Source organism: Oryctolagus cuniculus, chromosome 11 (assembly GCF_051225735.1).
Source record: "Oryctolagus cuniculus isolate XC-2025 breed Fujian yellow rabbit chromosome 11, ASM5122573v1, whole genome shotgun sequence".
NCBI lineage: Eukaryota > Metazoa > Chordata > Mammalia > Lagomorpha > Leporidae > Oryctolagus > Oryctolagus cuniculus.
The window spans coordinates 115796122-115817811 of NC_142877.1; the positions used below are offsets into that span (position 1 = coordinate 115796122).

Below are 21690 nucleotides of genomic sequence, written 5' to 3' on the forward strand. Positions count from 1 at the left end.
GTCTGCTGTCCCCTCCCCCTCCACTTGTGTGGAATGTCCCCCCACCCCAGGGGGCCTGGATCTGGTTTCCACATTCCCCACCCGGGGGCGGGGAGTAATGGAGATGCCACACCCAGGCTCTCCAGGCTGCAGGATGTAGCCGATTAGAAGGGCCCACAGGGAGGGAGTGGCCTTCCTCCCCTGCCCTCCTCACTGCTGCCGCCACTACTGTAGGCTGGGCCTGGCAGCTCCGGTGCAGTTGGGGCGGCCTCTCCACCCCTGCTGGGCTGCGCTGAGGGAGCCACCAGCTGTGTCCACAAAGCACAGCCTGACACTGTGGCCCAGATGCAGCAGGACCGCCGGCCCCTTCTCTGCCTCTGCCTCCGCCCCCAGCTTGAGCCTGTAGTTGGTCTGGGTGGGCCCGAGTTGGCAGGATGGGGACCAGCAGGAATGCCCGCCTGTCACTGTGACCAAGACGAGTGCCTGTTCTCAGCCAGCCAGCTGGAGGCGGGAGCCCCCGTCCAGCCCTAGCACCATCCCATGGCTGCTCCCTCCACGGGAGTGCTGCCGCCTGGTCCCCTCGGCGCCCGAGCTGGGCGGCCCCTGCTCCCCAGGACTGCCTGCCTGACCAGTTCTCACGGTCGGCTTTTCCCGAGAGGCCTGTGGCCCGAGGGGCTGGGGGTAGGGGCTGCTCTGTCCCCAGGCTGGAAGCCAGGCCCCCTGGCCCCTGTGCCCGTGCCTGACTCCCTCCGCTGTGGCCCCTGCAGCCAGAGCCCGACCCTGACGCTGCAGTCCACCAACACCCACACCCAGAGCAGCAGCTCCAGCTCCGACGGCGGCCTCTTCCGCTCCCGCCCGGCCCACTCGCTCCCGCCCGGCGAGGACGGCCGCGTCGAACCCTATGTGGACTTTGCTGAGTTTTACCGCCTCTGGAGTGTGGACCACGGCGAGCAGAGCGTGATGACGGCGCCGTAGCCCAACTGGCAGCGCAGCTCGAGCAGGGCCTGTCGTGGGGAGGGGGGCTCAGGTTTGCTGACCTTAGCCTGCACCGCAGGGGCGGGGAAGCCCCGTCCTTGGCGGGCACCTGGCTCCCCCAGCTCTTGGGCTGTAGAGCATGCAAGTTCAGACTGGACCTGGCCCACAGGCCCCCCGAGCTCCTTCAGCAGCCGGGGGAGAGGTCCCCAGGACCACAAGTGCCACACCTGATGGACAACTGCCCTCAAGGCTGCCACCTCCGCTGGCCGCCGCCGGTCGAACCTCTGCGTGGTGACTGTCACCCTCCTCCAGCCTCTCGGCCCTGTGCCAAATCCAGGTGTGCCCGCACCCATCCCTGGTGGTCAGTGGGCAACACTCAGGAAGGCCAGGGCAGCACCAAGGCCCCCGGGGCCCCAGTAAATAGACCCAGAGGGAACTGGCCTCAGAGAAGCACTGGTCCTGGAGCTGCCACAGAACGGCTGGGGGCTGGGGGCTGGGCCTCTCCAGGCAGAGCCCAGGCTGTGCCGGGCGGGAGGGCCCAGTCGGGGGAGTGGCCACGCCCTGCTGGTGCCAGGGAAGGCAGCAGCCGGGCAGCTGAGATGCACGACCGCCGCACTGGCGAGGGGGTCACTGCTGGCTCCCAGGCAGTGGCCAGGCCCTGGGCTGCCTGGAGGAGAGGAGGGGAACACAGCCCTGAGGGGCGAGGGTCTGACCAAGGGCTTTAGGGATGTGCACTGTCCCCACACACGGGGGAGGGACGCGGTCTCCATGCGCTCTGCCACCAGGGCCTCCCTGGGACTGTGGTTCCTGGCCTCGGAGCAGGAGCAGCCCCGAGACGTGTGCCCCGGTCACACAGCAGCGGCCCACTGGGTTCTGCTGCCTCCGCCCGTCTCCCTGCCCCGGGGTGCCCTGGACACAGCTCAGCCGGGATTGGCCGCTGCTGTGCAGGCTCCGAGGGCCAGGCGTCTACACAGCTGAAGGCCGTCCTGAGTCCCTGCTCACCCTGTGGGCAGCAGCTGTTCCCCCTGCAGCCGAGCAGGGCCCAGTGCAGGGCTGGGGGAGGCTGGGTCGGCCTGGATGCCACGGCAGAAGCAGAGGGCACAATGGGGCTGGGCACAGGGCCTGCTCTGTAGGTGGGCGGGCTGGGAGTCAGTCACAAGGACCCTGGAAGAGAGAATTGTCGAGAATGTCCGAGTGCCAGAGCAGTCACTGTTGGTGCAGGACGGAAGCCACAAAGAGGGGAGATGCACTTGGTGTCCGTGGTGCCGTCTCAGGCCTCCGGGCCGTGGCGGTGCCGGGAGGGGGTCTCCATGGGAGGCTGCTCCGCCCGGGGCTCCAGCCTTCGCCGCCTGCGGTGCCCTTCGGCCTTGTTGGTGAGGAACAGCCCGTGCTGCTCGTCCGCACAGCACCTGTCGCTGCTCTCTGACTTGGAGCTCATCCCTCAGAGTGTGTGGCAGGGCAGCGCCGGCTGCCTCGGAGCAAGCCGTGCTCCCCCGTGGCAGAGCGCTGCACCCGCGGGATCTGCCTCTTCCGCAGCTTCCCTGGCCGTGCCCTGTGGGTCCTGAGAGCCCTTGCAGGTGCCGAGTGCACGGGTTCTCACACGTGGTCCTCGTCAGTGCCAGCCCTGCCCCACGTGCCCGAGGTGGGCAGATAGCTGACACTGAGCCAGGGACACTGGGTCCCTTGGGTGTTCAGAGTCCCTGACATGAGATGGGCGGAGCTGATACTGACCCTTGGCCCACGTGGCCCGCTCCAGCCTTTGGCCACCTCCCACGGCCTCTAGTGGAAAACACAGGGTTCCCCGAAGCTGGATCCCATGGAACCGGAGACCCCATGCACTGCCTGCTGCCTGTGCCCTTGGCCCTTGAATACCCGGTTCCTCCCAGAGCCTGACAGCCACAGGTTCAGTAGAGGTCTGGCCAGGACCAGCCCAGGTGGGGCCGGACCTTGGGGCCCCGCTGTCCAGGTAAGGCAGCGCTGTCAGTGAGGGAAGAGGCAGGAGCAGCCACATGGCCGTGGGGGACACACTCTGGCTGGGCCTCGCTTTCATTGTCCACGTCTCCACAGGACTGCAGGGTGGGGGCAGTGAGTTAACCCGCCCCCGACGCTGGCTTCCCATGTGGGTGCCAGTGTAAGTCCCAGCTGCTCCACCTCCGATCCACCTCCACCTCCGCCCTGCTACTGGCCTGAGGAAGCAGCAGGTGGTGCAGTGTTTGGGGCCCTGCACCTGTGTGGGAGACCATGATGAAGCTCCTGGCTTCAGCCCTGGCCATTGTGGCCATTTGGAGAAAGAAGCCGTGGTCTCTCCCTGTGGCCCTGCCTTTCAAATACATAACTCTTTGGAATGCAAGAGTGATTGCAGGAGACGTCTGAGTCTCCATAGCTGTGGTGGGTGGGAGTCCCCCGCCCACCACGTGGAGCCCACGCCTCTGCCGCGCACAGCGGTCCTGTCTGAGGGAGGCCGGGCCGGGCCCCGTGTGCGCAGGCGCTGGTGCTACCTGCAGCTTCCCTGAGGAGCCCGGCTGCTGGGCAGCGGCCCTGCTTGCTGCTCAGTGGAGCCCTGGGTGGAGGCCGTTGGCCAGGCTCCCAGGTGGCTCCTGTTTGTTCAGTGTTTACTTGAGAGGCAGGGCGCTCTCCCATCCGCTGCTTCGCTCCCCAGATGCCCACAATAGCTGAGACCAGGTTGAGAAAAAGCCAGGAGCTGGGAATTCGACCCAGGGCTCCCACAGGGGTGGCAGGGACCCGACCATTTGAGCCCTGCAGTGGCGGGAGCTGGCGGCCGGTACCGAGCACGGGCACGCCAGTGGTGGAGCCCCGACGCCCTAACTGGCCACCTAACGCCCTGGCGAGCACACACCGTGTTCCCTCACGGTGCTGACAGCCTCCTTAAGGGCAGGCTGCCTCTGGCACAGCGCTGAGACTCAGCAGTTCACGGACCACTCCTGCCTCTGGAGACCCCCCCCACCCAGGGCCTGGCCTTGTCTAACCCAGCCTTCCCGGGGCTCGCTCTCCCCGGGGCCTGAGCCCCAGGCTGGCATCCACATGGCCAAATTAAGCTGCGGTTGTCACATCTGCAAAGCCATCCTGTGCTTCCGCCTTCCACCTCGTAGCACCTGCTGTGTGGGTTGTTCAAGACTGCTCACCGCCTGCCCCCGACCCCTGGGCCCTTGCAGTCATCGGGAGTGGGATGGCCTGGGTGGAGGCTGCACCTGTGTCCCCGAAGCTCGGTAAGAAATTAGATGCCTTGGGGCTGCCGCTGTGCCACAACTGCAGGCGCACCACACCAGTGCCAGTTCAAGTCCCAGCTGCTCCACGTCCAGCCCAGCTTCCTGATAACGCTCCTGGGAAATGATAGGCGTGCTGAGTGCTTGGGCCACCGCCACCCAAATGGATGACCAGGGTGGAGCTCTGGCTCCTGGCTTCAGTCTGGCCCAGCCCTGGCCGTTGCAGCCATCTGGGAAGTGAACCAGCAGATAGAAGATCACTCTGTCTCCACATCTGCCTTTCAAATAAATAAATCTTTTGTAAAAATTTAGATGTGCATTTGTTTTGAACAGGCGCATTTTTCAGCCAAGTCTGTATTGTCCCTGTGTCTATTTTAGTACAAAACCAACTTTTCTCCTTTTCAAAAATAGGATTTGAAATCACTCGTTGAGTGAGCTGGTGCCTCAGGAGGGGCTCCAGGTCAGTGCTGTGCTGTGCAGAGCCCGGGCTGGGGGCCCTGTGACTCTCAGAACCGACCACGACCGCAGGTGCTGGAGGCCTCACCCCCGCCCCTGCAGGGGTGTGTGTGTGTCTGAGGTTTGTGGGTCCCTGTTGCTGGCCCTGTGCTGTAGATGAGACAGATCCATACAGGTTAAGGAGGTGGCGGGGAAAGGACTAGAGGTTGGGCTCAGCAACAGAAGTTCCAGGTATATGAGCTGCTGGACGATGGACGGGCTGCCCTGGAGGAGGTGGGAAGCCTCGGCAGTCCTGTGCGAGCAGGTGCACGCGCTGCCATCGGGTGGTGGGGAGGATGCACCGTGGGCCCCAGCTGGCTGCACAGCGGTGTCCTTCGGCAGTGAAGAGGGGGTGGTGGTTGAAATCCAGGTTCCTGGGGTCAGCGGGTTAAGTCGCCGCCTGTATTGCCAGCATCCCATTTGGCTGCTGGTTCAACTCCCAGCTCGCTGTCCTCTCCAACTCTGTTTTTCAAAGATCTTTACAAAATAAAAATAGATCCAGGTTCCTTGGTCCTGCTGTGGAGTTAGAAATCTGAAGCTCCAGGGTGAGCCAGGGTCTGGAACGGACAAGACCCGAGCTGCTGCAGGTTCTGGCTAGGAGCTCCTGTCCACCCCCTGTAACTTCTTGCTCTCTGGGTATCCCCAGGAGACCCTGAAAGACCCATAACCCTGACCCCATCTGCTCTCCAAGAGAAGACTGACAGCCCCACTGTGGACTGCAGCATCAAAGCAGAAAGCAGCCAGTTAATGAGTTTCTCATACCAAGTTTGTGGCTGATTCGTGTTGCCGCATTCACCACTTGCTGTCCCGGCATTACAGAGCCGAGGAAACCAAGACTCGGGTAAAGCAGGTTGCCCAAAGTCGCAGGAGCAGGGCCTGGCAGTCCAGACTTTTCTCCATGTACCATGAGGTTTCCTCTTAGCAGGCGACTTGGGCCATCTGCTGCCTTGCAGGCACGTTACCAGGAAGCTGGACTGGAAATGGAGCTGCTGGGACTTGAACCTGTGTCCATGCGGGATGTGGGCTACAGGTTTTCCTTGGTTTTGACACTGGAGGCAAACATGGGAACAAGAGGCGTGTGCTCGGCTCAGTGTCTCCCACTTGGAGAAACTCAGGTGAACCTGACGAAGGCAACCAGGGACCCGAGAGTCAGCTGCGGTGTGGCTCCCTTGAGGGCAGTCACCGGCATCCCCTTGGAGCCGGCACCCAGGCCCAGTCGGCAGTGTTCCCTGAGTGAATGAGCAGAGCAGACGGAAGAGGGGGTCCAGCGGGAGAATCTGGGAAGGCCCCCGGGGAGGGCCGGTGCACGCTGGGCTGGGAGGGGGTGGAGGACCTGCAGGAGTAGATGAGCGCGGGGAAGCGTGCACCTGCCCAGAGGCCAGCGAGGGCACCTGTTTCTGCCGGACTCTGGGATCCTGAGCCCAGCTGTCAGGGTCAGCCTTCCGCACAGGACCTGGGAGGTGGCCCCATGACGTGTCCCCTCTCCCCTCAACCCCCCTGACCTGGAGGTCTCATCTCTCCCCAGCCCTTGCACGCCCACCCCTGCGATGGCCTCTGTGACAGTCTCCCCGCCGCCCGTCGCCCCCCACATGACCCAGGTCCATTCACACATCAGGAAGGAAAGCAAGGCCCTGCCCATGTGTGCATGCGGGCCGAGGGAGGGGGAGGAGAGGCAGAGCAGCGAAGGAGGGAAACAAGGGAATGGGGGGTCCGTGCCCGGCTCAGTGCCTCCAGGAGCTTCTGGCTGGCCCAGGCCCGTGTCCGCAGGGCGTCCCCAGGCTGGCTGCAAGCTGTGAGGCTGCACCTGGCCCCGCAGCCCTCGGGCCTCACACAGTCCTCGCATCACAGGGTGTGGCTCTGTGGTCTCGGGCAGGCCACTGTGCGATTGTGGGCTTCAGCGTGTCCACCCGCGGCTTGGTGGACAGGCCCGCTGCAGGAGCCCTGGGGGCCCGGACGGGGTAGCCTGGGAGGAAGGAGTAGCTCTCACTGGTCCAGCCCCTCAGCCGCCTCAGGGACCCTCACATGACACCAACCGCTGTTTGCAAACAAATGTGGCCAGGGCTGTGCTCACAGCACATTGCATCTGGCAATCCAGGTTACAGACGCCCCTCCTCCTGCGGGCCCAGTTCCGCCTTGCGACCCACCCATGCCCGGGACCAGCAGGCCTGGGAGTGAGGAGGGGGTGGGCAGGGCTGGCCGCAGCCACCTGCAGAGCAGACCGCTGGAGACCACAGAGGCAGGAGCCCAGCAGCCAGTTTGCACCTGCCCCTCCTGGGACTTCCAGACCTCGCCGAGCCTCGGGACTCAGCTGCACAGTAAGAAGTCGCCCCTCTTGAGGGGGAGGGGCAGCAGGTTGGGGTGGGGGCAAACACACCTTCTGCTGGGAACAAATATTTTTGTAAAGATTATTTATCTGAAAGAGTAACAGAGGGGGAGAGACAGAATCTTCCATCCACCGGTTCACTTTCCAAACGGCCAAAACACTGGCAGGGCTGGCTCGGCCAGAGCCGGGAGCACAGAACTCCATTTGTGTCTCCCACATGGGTGGCAGGGACTTTTGGGCCAGTTTCTGCTGTTTTCCCAGGAGCATCAGTAGGGAGCTGGATCAGGAGCAGAGCAGCCAGGATTCGAACTGGTGCCCGAGATGGGCTGCTGGCATTGCAGATGGCAGCTTAACCTGCGGTGCCACAGCACTGGCCCTGAGAGTCGGTGGTGGCCCTGGTGGCAGAGGGGTCCTGGTGGCCTCCCGAATAGGGGTGGTGGGGCTTCCTTAGCACAGAGGAGCTGTCTCCGGGGAGCCGCTGGGAAGGACCTGGAATCTGGGTGCTGTGTGGGATCCCAGCCCGGCTCCTACACCTGCCCTGGGTCAGATTTGGACGGTGTCAGGGTCCTAGGGGAGGCAAAGTTTTGTGTCTGCCCTCAAGGATTTGGTGTTGGGGCTTAGCATGAAACGGACTTCGGGCAGATCAGCAGGAGAAAGCGCAGGAATGCACTTGGCAGAGGGTTTGGGGGACCCCCGGAGGGAGGCGCGTGTGGGAAGTAGCTGGCGGGGGTGGGGGTGGGGGGGGCGAGGGGAGGTGAGCTCCTTCACCATCGGGGTCTGAGCGAGGAAAAGGTGGCCCCGCCCTTCGGGGACCCGGACGCGTCCCCTGCCGTCAGGAAGAAGGGGCGGGTGGCAGAGTGCACATCTGGCACCTGCTGCTCTAAAACGTCCATTTTTAGCCCCAAGTAACCCTTGTGCTGTAGTGGCGTCTGTGCCGGAGCAAGCCGTCCTGAGCCCTCCGTGCCGACCGCTCCCCCGCCCCCGCCCGCCCCTTAGCTCTGACAGCGGAGGGTCCCGGAGCCAGCAGGGGGCCAGAGGGGCTCCTTCCTAAGTCACACGGAAAGGAGCTCGTAAAGCCCGCCCTGCCGAGTGTGTACACGGTCGCAGTCTGCCCCCACCTGCCACCCTGGCAGAAGCAATCGTGCCAGCCGGGAGCCCATGTGCAGGTCGCCTGGATAAACATTTTTTTCCTTCTTAGTATTTATTTGAAAGAAATACGTATTTGAAAGGCAGAATTGAGAGAGAGAGAGAGATCTTCCATCTGCTGGTTCACTCCCCAAATGACTGTGATGGCCAGGGCTGGGCCAGGCTGAAGCCAGGAGCCTGGAACTCCTGCTGGGTCTTCCATGCAGGTGCAGGGGCCCAAGCACCTGGGCCATCTTCTACTGCTCTCCCAGGCCACAGCAGAGAGCTGGATCGGAAGTGGAGCAGCTGGGGCTTGAACTGGTGCCCATGTGGGATGCCGGCACTGCAGGCGGCTGCTTAACCCACTGTGCCACAAAGTTGGCCCTATTATTTATTTACTGAAGTGGGGGAGGGAGAGGGAGAGAGAGAGAGAGAGAGAGAGAGAGAGAGAGAGAGAGAGAGAAACACGCTCCCATCCAGTTCACTCCCTAAATACCCACAATGGCTGGGACTGCGCTGAGGCCAAAGCCGGGAGGTGTCCCACGCGCGTGCTGGGGACCCGACTGCTTGAGCCTCCCCCGGCCTCCCAGGGTCTGCATTAGCAGGAGGCGGGAGCCAGAGGCAGGCGATGAACCCGGACAGTCCGATACGAGGCGTGGGCATCGCAGCCCACATGCTCACCCTTCTGCTCGTTCCTGCACGGAGCTTCTTTGTCCACCCCCCGGCCCGGGTCTCCTCTCCGCTCAGAGCATCCGTGCTCTGCCGGCCCGCTGGCCGCCTTTGCAGGGAGCTGACTGGCAGGCTGTGCCGCCAGGCAGCCATGGCCGGCGAGGCCAGCAGTGACCCCAGGGCTCCGTCCCGGGACCTGACTGCTTCCAGCCCCACTCGGGAGCTGCTCCCCACAGAGAATGAACGGGGCTGCTTCAGCAGCTTTGTCCTGCCTGGAGCCCGTCCTGGTGCAGGATGACCACAAGGAGAAAGCAGGACAGGAGCCAGGAGCAGAGCTCGGGCCCTGGCTGATCAGCAAGAAGCGCATGCGTGACCCAGGCGGGACGGGGAAGGGCAACGGTGGGCATGTATTTGGGTGCAGACCCCCGCTGGGGACTGGACGCCGTGGACAGCACTTCCGGTGGCCCCAGCGGGGTCTCCAGAGGCTGTTGGGCACCCACTCTTCTGGCACATGTGGTCCCAGGGCTCCCGCAAGGCCTGGTGGGGTCTCGGGACAGCAGCAGCTGGGGGGCTCCTCCACCCAAGCTCTTCAGCACTTGACTCCCATGTGTGGGTCAAGCTGTGGACACGGGTCAGTGGGGCCCGGAGGGACGGGCAGAGAAACGGGGTGGACGGGCCTGTGCCGCTGTCCCAGCAGCCTCGGCGCTGCCGGCCCCTGACTCATCTTTCCCATAGCAGGAAAGGACTGGGGTGGGGTCGAAGGAGAGCAGGTCTGGGCAGGGAGTCCAGCTCCGCTTGGGAAATCCCATGACCTTGGGAAGTCACAGGGTGGCGGGAGGGTCGGCGTCCCTGTGACAGTCGCCCCGTGGGGTCCCGGCGTCCCCAGCGTCCTGGAGCCTTCGTCCGGCCGAGGAGCTGCGAGGGTTGGCATGTGGTTGGCCCCCAGGGGTTGATCCAGTGTGGCGATGCTTGCTCCGTGCGTCCCGGGGGGCTGCCCTGGGCCCCCGAGGGAGCCCTCCCCGAGGTGAGCATGCAGGACCCCAAGCCAGCGCCTCTCTCGCCCAACCTCAGAACCGTGAGCTTTTCTGCACACGGGGACCCAGCCGCGCTGTCTCACTCCAGTAACCGAAAACAGCTTTGTGGGCGCGAGGGGCTTGCCCGGTTCACCCCTGCAGAACCCCAAAGTCCAGCAGCCTGGAGACGCCCCTGAGGAGGGGGGTGGAGAGGCCCTTTGCCCACACCCACCCAGCAAGCAACAGTGGGGAAGGCGCCGCCGCTCAGCGGGCACAGCCGTCAGCCCAGGGACCTAACAGGGAGCTGCGTGGCCGACTGTCCCCCCTCTGGGCGGCCTGAGCTCCACTCTCCCTGCCCTCGGAGGAATGAGGCTGGGCCTGCTCCTGGGGCTGACAACGCCCAGGGCCCCGCCTGGCTCAGCTGGCCGGAGCCTCCGCCTGCCCACCCTTCCCGACCCGCTCTGCCAGGGCCTCCCAGCGGCTGCGCCCAGGGCCCCATGCCAGCCCCACCAGACTGGTGCTCCCTGGGGCCGGCGGGGAGGCCGCGGTAGGTTCCTCCGCCGCCCATACCCCCAGAGGCCTCAGGGAGGGCCCCGCGGCCTGGCTCTGCCGCTCATCAGCTGCGGATCTCGGGGACAGGGCCCAACCTCTCTGCCTCAGTGTCGTCATCTGGAGAATGGGGAGAAGAGAGTCGAACGTGACCCCTCTGCACTGGCGCTGGTCTCGTCCAGTCCTGCCCACGGCCCTCGGGTGGGCTCTGTGCTAAGCATCTAGCCCTCGCAGCACGGAGGAGGGAGGGAGGACAGGCAGGGGGTCCAGGATTTGGCCGGGGGAGCCTGAGTCCGGCCCAGTGGCAGCTGTGGCCTGCGACGCTGGCTGGCGTGTCAGGACAGGGCCAGCCTGCGGTCAATGCTGCGTGTTCGCGGCTGTGGTCACAGTCGTCGCCTTCACCATTCCCGAGCTCACCCCAGCTGCTCCCCAGTGCCACCTCCCGATCTCCTGATCCCTTCTCTCTTTTCTTTTGTCTGGTAAAATGCAGTTGTCCCTTGATAGCCAAGGGGGGCCGGCTCCAGGAGCCCCTCCCACAGCAGACTCTGCATAGAAGCTGGGCACAGGCGCTGGTTCCCTCCCCAGCTGCCCACAACGGTCCAGGCTGGGCCAGGCAGAAGCCACGAGCCAGGCGCTTCTTCCGCGTCCGTGGTCAGATGGCGGCTCTGTCCCACGCGTCCGTGCGTCCGCGGCCTCCGAGGGATGTTTGGGCGGCTCCCACCTTGTGCTGCTATGACCAGTGCAGCTCAGACACCTGCGGCTCCCTGCCGTCAGCGCTCTGGGCGTGACCCCAGAAGTGGGGCTGCTGGGTCACACGGGGTTCTGTTTGATTTTCCCACGGCGGCTGCACGGGGTTGCTCTCCGCTTCACAACGCACATGAGTTCCCCTTCATGCTGGCAGCTGGGCTGTTGCTTCCGCAGGGCCGGCAGGGCCCCATAGGAAGCCGGCAGAGGGGAGGGGCCAAGGGACAGGTGATGCCGGTGGGTACCAGCGAGCCTTGCTGACGACCCCACGGTGGGCACGGAGCCCACCGCAGCTCCCCAGCTCTGACCACGCCCAGCCCGCTCTGCCAGGTCAGGCAGCCCCGGGGGAGAGGGACTGAGAGGGGCCAGCCCGGGGATTCAGGCTACGGGGGCGGGGATCTCAGCTCACTGAGCCCTCCCCTGCCACTCCTGCCGGGGTGGACAGCTACAGCGGGACCTGGAGGGCAGCTGAGAGCTGGCGTTGTGGCTCGGAGGCGCCAAGCCCCTCAGGCACAGGTGACTCTCGGCGAGTCAAGGGTGCAGGCCATTCTAGGAGCCACGCCCTGTCCCTAGAACATCTCAGTCCCTGAGCCCTGGTACTCTACCCACCCTGCTGCTGGCCGTGGGCGTGGCCAAGCACTCTGCAGGTTGGTCCCATGGGGCCCGGATGGTGGTCTGGCCATGGGGCCCTGGGAGCAGGTGCACCGGCATGGACCGAAGGGGGTGGGACCGGGCCTCGTCCCCGGGACAGACCCAGCCTCTCTCTGAACCCCGTTTCCTCGCCCTGTAAGGGGGTGTGGCTGGGACTCAGCCACCTCCAAAGACCTTCTGAGACTCCGAGCTCCCAAAAGGCCTTAAGCAGCGGCTCTCGGATGCATGCGACCTGCGGAGTAGGAGCCATGGCAGCACTCACTGTGTCCCGGGCACTCAGCCCGTGTCCAGTTAATTCAGTCCTCACAGTGACCCTGCTTGACCCATTTTACAGATGAGAAAACTGAGGCACAGAGAGGCCGAATGACTGAGCCCAAACCACAAAGGTAGCAGAATTCAATCTTTGTTTGTTTGTTTGTTTGTTTTTTCCTTTTTAGACTTATTTTATTTACTTGAAAAGAGAGAGAGGTAGAGACACAGAGAGATCTTCCATCCGCTGGTCCACTCCCCAAATGGCTACAACAGCCAGGGCTGGGCTACCAGGAGTCAGGAGCTTCTTCCAGGTCTCCCATGTGGGTGCAGGGGCCCAAGCACTTGGGCCATCCTCTGCTGCTTTTTCCCAGGCCATAGCAGGAAGCTGGATCGGAAGTGGAGCAGCCAGGACTTGAACCGACACTCCCTTGTAGGCCACCGGCATCACAAGCTGTGGTTTAACCTCTGAGCCCCAACACCAGCCCCCCCCATAATTTGTCCTGAGCCTTCCCAAGTGCCGACCCCACATTCTCCAGGCAGCAGAGGAAGTATGCGGTGACATCCGGACATCTTGGCACAGCAGCAGACCTGCCGGCACGGGGCCGCTGCCCGGCTCCACGCGGGTCTCTGGGATAGAGGAGGAGCCCCGCGGGGCATTGGCAGCGCCCAGGTCACAGGTGTGAGGCCCAACCATGCCCTGTGCCGGCAGCTGGAGGGGTGAGCGGCTGAGCCCCCAGGGGGAAGCTCCCTCTGCTGCCTTCTTCTCGGCTGACCCCAGAGGTCGTGAGTGAGGTCCCCTCTCCTCCCACCGGCTCCAGGGCAGCCTGGACCCTGCCCAGCTCCTGGCCTGCCTTATTTGGGTTCTGGTCATCAAAAGGACCAGAGAAGCTGCCGGCCCCTAGTGGGCCACCTGTGGTCCCAGCTGTGCAGGCTGGGCCAAGTGAAGGCTGATTGGATGTTTCCAGGGCTAACCTCGTGGCCCGGCCCCCACCCACCTTCCTGGGTGAGGACGGCCCTGGACCAGGACACCCGTGTGGCCCTTGGGTGGATCGGCTGTGTTCCAAGGTGCCTTCACCTGACCAGGAGCTGGGTGTGGCTGGAAGTGGCTGGGGTGGGGGTGGGGGCCCGGGTGGCAGGAGAGGGGCTTTGGGTGGCTTGATCCCTCCCCCCCACCCCCCGCTGATCACTTTGTTCCCAGCCCTGCCCTCCCTCCCTGCGGTGACCCTGTGGAATGTTGTCCTGTGGGTTTGTGGGGCGCACCCAGCAGGGGTTTGAGGGTTCAGGGGAATCTGTGTGTCCAGGGTTGTGCGGCTGTGCGTGCGTGCGTGCGTGAGACCCAAGGCCCCAGGCAGGAAAAGCCAGCTGGGGCCACTGCTGTGACTCAGCCGGCTCCCCTGGGGCAGGCTGTGGCCGGGGCTGCAGAGGGAGCACCTGTTTGGCTTCAGCTTGGCCGCTCAGGCCAACGCTCAGCTTGGGGGCCATCTGCGGCCTGAGTCACCGCCCTCGGTGCCCCGCCCCCAAGTCTAGCCCCTCCCCTCCCCCTTAGCTATGCTCTTCCCGGCCTCAATGCCATCCCCCTCTGTGCTCAGTTCCTCCGGGCCCCAGTCCTCCGGGCCAGGCTGTGCTGCAGCCCCGCGACGCCCGGCCTCTGCTCTCTCCCTGTCTCTTCGCTGCCCCCGCTGGCCCAGCTCTCCTGGGGACAGGGACCAGTGCGACTCTCGTCCACTCCCACGTCAGCGGGAGCTCAGGGCCCGGCACACAGCAGACGCTGTGTACACGGGTGCAGCCGCACCTGCCCCTGTCTTCGCCTTCCTCCCTCTCTGTGGGGCCAGCCACTGGGCGGCAGGTGGCCCAAGAGCTGGCTCTGGCCCTCAGCTGTCGCCTGGGCTCGGTCAATCTCCTCTGAGTGCCCGTGTCCTCACCTGGGGTCACAGCACGGGAGGCAGGTGGGGGCTGGAGACGGAGCCGGCTCCGAGTTTACGGCTAAGTGTGTGGCTTAGTGTGGTGGAAACGGTGACTTGTGCAGCCTGATGGGGGTCTCCCTCTCCTGCCGGCTGGCCCTCCTCTCTGGGCTCCCACCTGCCCGCGCGCTCCCAGTACTAAGGCACTTCCGCGTGACGGGTGTCCCCGAAACCCTCACAGAGGCCAGGACGGGGTGCTCTGGGCTCCTTATGCAGTGGCACTGGCCGAGCACCTACTATGTGCCAGCCAGCAACAGGCCGGGCAGAGGTGCCGCCCTCATCGCCTTTCCGGGCGACGGGGACACGGGCAACAGAACAGGAAGTGAGCTGGGAGCCACAGCAGGGCTTGGGCGGAGGAGGGAGGGCAGCTGACTTCCGCTGCCCAGCCTCATGCTGGCAGCTCTGGGGGCGGGACAAGAGCAGGACCGCAAAGGGGAAGCTGTTGGGAGAGAGCACACCAGGCAGCGGGGGGGGGGGGGGGGGCAGTGCAGGGGTGAGGCAGGCAGGTGTGCCCGTAACACACAGGGCTCCTGCCTGCAGGAGAGGCGCGGGGGCGCGCAGGGCCAGGATTCCTCATGGGGTCCTGAGCCCTTCAAGCCTCCAGGGAGCGCCACCGATCTCCCTTCCCTCTGGAAAGCACACGTGGGCGGCACACGCTCCCACACAGACCACTAAGGGGAGTGTAGGCGATTCCTGGACCTCGCGACTCCCCCACCCCCAGCTAATGAATCCCTGTCCAACCCAACTGTGTGGACTGAGGCCTGCAGGGAGGAAGGGGCTTGTCCACAGCCACTGAGGCCCAGGCTCACCTGGAACCCAGGCCCTCGCCCACAGAGCACACAGCAAGGCCAGCAGGGGCCCAGGGCAGCAGCTGGGAGGAGCTCAGCTCCTGAGGGCCAAGCAGAGGAAACGCAGGGGGAGGGGCAGCGAGGAGGCTGAGAGGGGGCTGGCCTGACGGGGAGGGCTGCAAATGCACAAGGCCTCTGGGACCCAGAAGCCCGACAAACACACCAGGGGCCTGCAGGAGGATGGGACATCTGGACCGGGTCTTGCAGGATGAGTAGGAGTTTCCCCAGAGAGGCGTACATGTGTCTGCTTTACCAGTGGGGGTCAGGAACAAGTGAGACAATGAATGCAGGGTGTGTGGGGCGGGGCAGAGCAGGGGGCAGGCGCGGGCTGGGGTGAGCGGAGAAGGAAGAGGACAGGGCACTTCCTGGGCAGCGCTGGCACCTGCCAGGGTGGCCTTTCCCACGCTCTCCCTCGCTCCGCTGCCCACGGCTCTGAGGCCGCCACCCCGCGGGCAAGGCCAGGGCTGAAAGAGGGGCCTCCGGACCGGCAGGAGCAGGGCCTGGAGCCAGCTCCCTCAGCCCCCTGCACGCCGCCCTCCCTGCCCTCCAGGACCTGCAGGGCATGGGTCAGGGGTCTTCCCACCTGGAGACCAGGGGCAGGCCGGCGGGCGGAATGCGGCTCTCCGGCCGGGCAGTAGCTGCTCCAGGGATAACAGACCCGGCAATTGTTCCCAGAGCCAGATGGGCCCCAGGTGCAAGGGGCTGAAAGGTGACACCGCCTGGGGGAGCTAATCTTGTATCTGGGCTTCTCCCTGCTCCCTCAGTACCCCATCAGGCCGTCAGGCCGCCTGGGCCCAGAGGAGGGGGTGGGGCAGCAGGACCACCTACCGAGCCCCCTCCCTGCTGCCAGTCCCCTAAACAGGACCGGAAGTGAGCCAGGATGCCGGGATGTCAGTGTGGGTGATCCGTGTGGTTATTCCCATTCTGCAGATGAAGCGACTGAGGCTTAGGGCCCTGACGTGGCTGGGACTACAGCGGAGCCTGACGGGCACCCAGGCATTCCGCGGCTCCCCCTCCCCAGCACCCTGCCCCGCCATGTGTGCTGGGGGGAAGGGAGTAAGGGGCCAGCTCTCTGCGGGGCCAGTCCCCGGAGCCACAGCAGAGCAGGGCTGCTGGTGAGTGACTGAGAGAGTCACTTGTCCCATCAGAAGGGCCTGGGCGGCATCGCCCCCCCCCCCCCCCAGCCCCTACTGCAGGCCAAGAGCCTGCTGGGAGGCGGAGGCGGGCTTTGGTATGGCCCCGACCCCCATGACTGCAGCTCCAAGGCCTCCCAAGAAGCCTGGGAATCTAGAAAGGTCGAGAAAACAAAGGCTGAGTGGGGGCAGTGTGCAGCCCCAGAATCTTCCGGAGCCGGGCAGCTCTGGGCAGGGAGGGCACGTCCACGCTCCCTCCCGCGCTCCAGAGCCCCCGGTGCAGGGCGGGCCCTCACCCCCACTCAGTCCCTCAGCTGGAGCGCAGGGGCAGAGGAGCCTGTTTTACACTTTATTTGCAAAAGCGGGGGTCCCTTGGAGAAAGGCTGGTGGCCAAAGCTGGAGCAGGGCCAGGACACCCGGCCACTCAGAGGTGTGGGGCCATCTACTGGGAGAGTGGCACAGGTGGCTTTGTGCATAGTGGTGCAGGGGTCGGAGGGTCACAGGCAAGGCAGAGTGGCTCCCAACCAGACCCAGAGGGCTGTGTAGACCCGGCACCAGGCCCTGAACCAGCTACATCTGAGCCCCGGGCCTCGGCAAGCAAACACCACCACGCACGCATGTGAACACACAGGCACCCTCCGGGGACAGGCAGGCACGCGCCGAACACTTCCACGCACACACGCGAGCAGACCAGGACCTTAGGGACTCGCTCAGACCCAAGCACGCCGCAGAGCACACGCGCACACAGCCACGCACACGCAGGAGCGGACACGCAGCCCCAGGCGCACAGCAGACACACGCTCTCCGGCCGCCCCGCCTCCCACCGCACCCACACCCCCGCGCAGGACGCCCGGGCCGTGGGCCGGCGCACGCACGGTCACGGGCAGGGGCGCGCGCGCACTCCCACACAGGGGATCCGGCCCACGCGGGAGGCGCGGAGCGCGGCGGCCCGAGGAGTCTGCGGTCCCAGGCGCCCCCGGCCCGGCGCGGCGCGGCGCGGCCGGCGGGGGAGGGGAGGGGGCGGTGGTGGGGGCGGGGCGGGACCGGAGCCGGCCGGGCGCGGGCACCTCTGCGCGCAGCGCTCGGCCTCGCCTCCGCACGCCCCTCGCGCCGGCGGAGGGTCCCTCCCCGGCGCCCCTCGGCTCGCCCGGCCCCCGCCGCCGCCCCGGGGTGCAGCCGAGCGGCCGCGCCGGGCCCGCGGGACGGGGTGGAGGTGGGGTGGGGGGCGGGGATCGGGGCCGGGCCGGGGCCGCGCTGCCTGCGATGCCGGGCGCCCGCCGCAGCCGCCGCCGGAGCCCGGGATGGGGCGAGAGGCTGCGGCGGACGCCAGCATCTCCCCGCCGGGGGCCCCGGGGGCCGCGGAGTCGCCGCCGCCGCTGCTGCCGCCGCCGCTGAGACCCAGCGGGCGATGGGTGAGTTGACCCCTGTGTCCGGGGGGGGCCCGCGCCGCAGCCCCTCCATCCCCGCGCTCCCCGCCTCGCCTCTGGCTCCGCGCTCCCTGCGCACCTCCCCCCACCCCCGCGCGGCTCCCACGGCCCCCTCCCTGCGCGTGACCTGTGGGGGCGGCAGCGCTGGGGCCGGGGGCCAGGGGTGGGCCGAAGTGGGGGCGGGATGCGGGAGAAGCGCTGGGGCTCTGGCGCCCCCTCCCCCACCCAGTTGCTCAGCCGAGCTCTCGGCGGCCCCGGAGGGCAGAGCCTCAGCGCATCTACCACCCCCTCCCCGGCCAGGCGGGGGGCGTCCCCGAGGCGCGGGGGGCCTCAGGCCTGCTTTGTGCACCGCGCCCCCCAACCTTCGGCGCCGCGCTGGGCTGGGGGAGGGAGGCCTCGGCGTCCGCCTTCCCCACCCCCGACCGGGGTCTGCGGCGGAGGCCCAGGCGCAGTCGGGGTGCTGGGCGCGTGCGGGGGGCCTTGGCTGCCCGTGGGGGCCAGGTGGAGGCGAGTGGAGGGGGAGAGCCCCCGACAGCTCCCGGGGAGGGGGGAGGGGGCGCCGGTTCAGCGATGCGCTGCCCAGTGCGGGGGAGGGAACCTGACTTGGGGGAGGGTGCTATAAATATCTACGAATAGTGAGTTCTGGAACCGGTGGGGAGGGGAGCGCCGCCCGGGTGTGCTCGTTGCGGGGCGGGGGCTCTGCGCTGGGTGCAGCCAGCCCCGGTGGCCTGAGGTCTGCTGACTCCCGCCCGGAAGCGCCCCAGGAGCGGTGGGGTTCCTCCGAGGCCCACCGCCTTCCTCCCTGGGACTGCAGGCCGGATGAGCGTTGATGGGGATCTGGGGGCCCTGGCCTGTCCCCTGGGGGAAGGGCTGTAGCTGCCAAAGGCCCAGGGTCGGGTGGAGGTCATGGGGAAAGCACAGGTCCCAGGACAGGAAGAGGACCTGGGGAAGCTTCGGGCGGCGGCTGGGTGCAGAAAGGTGGGAAGGGCGTCCCGGCAGAGGGAATGGCGGCCGCTGGGCCAAGAGGTGCCAGTGCTGGGTGTGGGGAGGTGCAGGTGCAGCCAACCCGGGCGGGAATGAGACGAAGGCCCCCGGAGGCAAGGTGGCCACACCAGGGAGCTGGCACTCGCCCCGGGCCAGCAGGGCTGGGAGCGCTGCTGCTCCCGTTCTGCTGGTCAGGGCCTCGTGAGACTGGTGGGTCATGGTCATCCCGAGTAGCAGGATGACGTCAGAACAGCGGCGTTGCGGGCCTCACTCTCCATGGCTGTCAGGTGGGCAGAATCCGGTTCCTGCAGCTGCCTGGAGCCCTCTGGCCGCCGCCTGGGTTTTGTTACCTGCAGGACGAGGGTACCCGATGCCGGCTGGCAGGCCCAGTGGCGAGGCTCCTGTGAGCCCCGCATGGGAGCTGACTTCCTGGGAGGAGCAGCTGGAGGCAGGGTGGTCTTCGGGGACAGCTGCCCCTGGGGGCACCCATCACCCCCTCCCCCAAGGGTCTCTGCTCCCGGACGCCGAGCCTTTTCACCCCCCAGAGCCCATGATGCCGTGGCCCTCCAGGTGGGACCAGGGCTCCCTTCTAGAAGCTTCTTCAGATGTTCAGGCCATGAGGGGTCCTCCGGTGAGGGGTGCTGTGCTGAGAGGGCACGGGGCTTGCCCTCAGGAGGTCCAGCTCTGGCCGGCAGCAGAGACCACAGGGCGCAGCGTGTGTGCCCAGCCCTGTGCGGGCTGCGTGGCTGGGGCGGGGATTCCAGGGCCAGTGTCCTGGTCCGTGAGACCGGAGACCTGTGACTGCACACCTCTGCCCCTCGGCTTCCCTCTGCTGGGACAACCGCCCCATCCAGAACGCGCTGCAGCGGGGGCCCTCCCGGCCTGCCCTAGCCGAGGTACCCTCCCCTCCCGGCCGTCTCGTGCTTCAGACCGCTGGGTGCGTGGCTCAGGCAGCGGGCAGCTGGCTGTTGGGAGAACAAAATGCCGGATGAGTGGAGTTGTCCAGTCGCCACGGGGCGAGCTCCCCGAGCGTGGCTGCTGGCGCAGGAGTCCCCGCACACGAGCTGCTCCGCGCCAGCTTCAGTGGCAGGCATTCCACAGGCGCTTACTAACGATGGCTGCATGAGGAGGAAGAGCCCCGGAGACCGGGGCGCCGGACGCGGGGCCTCCCTGGAAGTACTGTCCGCTGTGGGGGGGTGCAGTCCTGCCCTGCCCAGGAGGATGTGTGCAGCTCACCTCTGCTGTGTGCCTGCCGCGACAGTGGCAGACGACGTTAGTGTCCCTGGTGTCGCAGCTCACGGAAGGCCGGGCGAGTCCCGGGCTCCTTGCTCTAGGCCCACACAGCCGGTGAGTCTCCTGGCACATTCCTGTCTGGCTGGCAGTGACAGATGCACAGGGCAGGGGAGGGGCTCAGGAAGTAGCCAAAGAATGAATGAGTGACAAGTGAATGAATGATGGTGGCACCCGGCTCCTCTTTCCCCATCCCTGATGGAGGGGGCCTGGGCCCCGGAGGGCGGTTGCCCGGGACGGTCGCCGGGGCCCTGCTCTGGAGAGTGCACTTGGCCGTGGCTGGTGGGTGGCGTGGGAACCCCTCCTGTGGCTCCAGTGGGGCTGAGGCGCTCCAAGGCCTCGCCCGTAACCCGGGAAGTTAGCAGGGCGCTGAGCTCCGTGCGCTGCTCCAAGTGGAAAGTCCCTTGGTGGTGCACGCACTTTTGTACAAATACAAGATGGAAACAATGGGAGGCATTCACCCACCTGGTTCATTACCCTGCTGTTCCGTGAACTTAGAGCTTCTGTGGTTCCCACTGCCGCTGTGGTGTCCCCTGGGAGGCGAGGGCGAGGGCTGGGACGGGACGCCGGAGCCCGTGTGACCCTGAGCTCTCCGTGGGCCCTGCGCAGCTCCGGGATTCTGCCAGCAGAGGCCGTGATGGGTGCTTCCCGGGGGCTCCACCTTGGCACTTGGGCTTGTTGCCCCGGACCAGAAGCCATGTGAGGGGTGCTGTGGCTGGGAGGGGCTCGGGGCACAGGAGAGCCTGAGCCCAGACAGGTGTATGAGAAGCCCGGGGCCTGGGGATTCGTAGCAGGTGTTCCGGGGTCCTCATGGTCAGCAGGGGCAGGGCCGGGCCTGCGCTGGGGCTCTGGTGCCGGGCCGCTGCGGTAGCCCTGTCGGGAATGTTCTGTTACTAACTTGCTCCTCGGAATAGCCCAGGACAGGCTTGCGTATTGACCCAGGGGCCCAGAGAACGGGTGACCATTGCAAGGTCACACCCCATGTGGCACAGTGTGAAGCTCTGGTAGGGCCTGGGCCAGCGCCAAAGCCGTCAGGGAACCTGGCTAGGGGAAGGGTCCTGGCTCTGCAGGGTGACCCCTGCCAGTCACTACAGGGGGGACAACCGTGGGACCAGCACTGGCAGAGACAAGCCCAAAAGGGCACCTAGCAAACCCCCTCCCAGGGGTGTCCAGGGACGAGTCGGGAGCTTGGAGTGGCACTGCTGGTGGCCCTGGGGGGAAGTGACAGGAGCCGGAGTCCTCGCCATCAAGCCCTTCTGCACGGGGAGGGGGTGACGTGTCATGTGTCCCCTATGAAACCCAGGTGCTGCTGCTCCCCTCGGGCCTTGGCAAGGTGCCCTCGGTGTGGAGCGACCCCGCCCCCTCGCCCCTGGTGCTGCCTCCCCCCGCAGCCGCCTCCACCCAGGGTGGCCAGGTGGAGCTTCGTTGCTGGATACTTCCGACTGCCCTGGCGGGAGGGGGAGGCCCTGGTGGGCAGGGCAGGTCTGCTGGGGGCTCATGTCTCTGTCCCCGGGGGAGTTATGGGGAAAGACCAGAGGGCCTCCCTGAACGTGTCCACGGGCGCACTGAGCCACGTGCCTGTCACATCAGCCCCAGAGGCCACATCTGCAGAGGGAACGTAGAGGCCTGGACGTTTGGGCTTTGATCCAAGTGCCACGGAGGGAGGCTGAGGCCCCCTGTGTGGTGTGTGGAGAGGGGGCCCGGGGCTGTGCGACGCTGTGCCGCTGCCCTGTCCCCTTCTCCCAGGCCGGGCCATTCCTGGACAGGGTCGGGGCGGGGGCAGAGTCGCCAGCGCTCAGGTTTAGCTCCAGTCTGTGGCGTGGAGAAGACAAGCTTCCTAGGGAGAAATGCGTGCAGTTCCAGAGCTGGGAGGAGATCCACGGGGATGGTTCATTCCAGCAAAAACGACGCGGAGGGGAAGAAAGACAGAGAGTTCGGGCCACAGTGCCTGCTGGGGGTGGCCGGAGCCTGCGTGAGGCTGCCCTGTTTCCTTGGCTGCGCTTCCTCGATTTTCTAGAATGTATGAGAAGCCTTTGTATCCGGAAAAA

General features: G+C 66.1%; 2 protein-coding genes across 6 annotated transcripts in view; both read left to right on the forward strand.

The window, feature by feature from the left end:
* The window catches only part of TAB1 (TGF-beta activated kinase 1 (MAP3K7) binding protein 1), a 24543-nt gene extending 20058 nt beyond the window's left edge, over positions 1-4485 (forward strand). For 2 of the 3 annotated variants that reach the window (XM_008257017.5, XM_002711387.6), the window contains exon 11: positions 747-4485. In XM_008257017.5, the coding sequence (XP_008255239.2) occupies positions 747-954 (208 nt within the window). In that variant the 3' untranslated portion in view covers positions 955-4485. The remainder of the gene's footprint in view (positions 1-746) is intronic. The other variant, XM_089307650.1, reaches the window with a different exon arrangement.
* A 2354-nt stretch (positions 4486-6839) lies between these two features.
* MGAT3 (beta-1,4-mannosyl-glycoprotein 4-beta-N-acetylglucosaminyltransferase) overlaps positions 6840-21690 on the forward strand; it is a 39136-nt gene continuing 24285 nt past the window's right edge. Inside the window, exon 1 of one of the 3 annotated variants that reach the window (XM_051845881.3) lies at positions 6840-6988. The gene's annotated coding sequence lies outside the window, so the exon portion shown is untranslated. Of the gene's footprint in view, positions 6989-16560; positions 17354-18010; positions 19700-21690 lie in introns of those variants that run through there. The other 2 variants (XM_051845878.3, XM_089307651.1) reach the window with 2 other exon arrangements.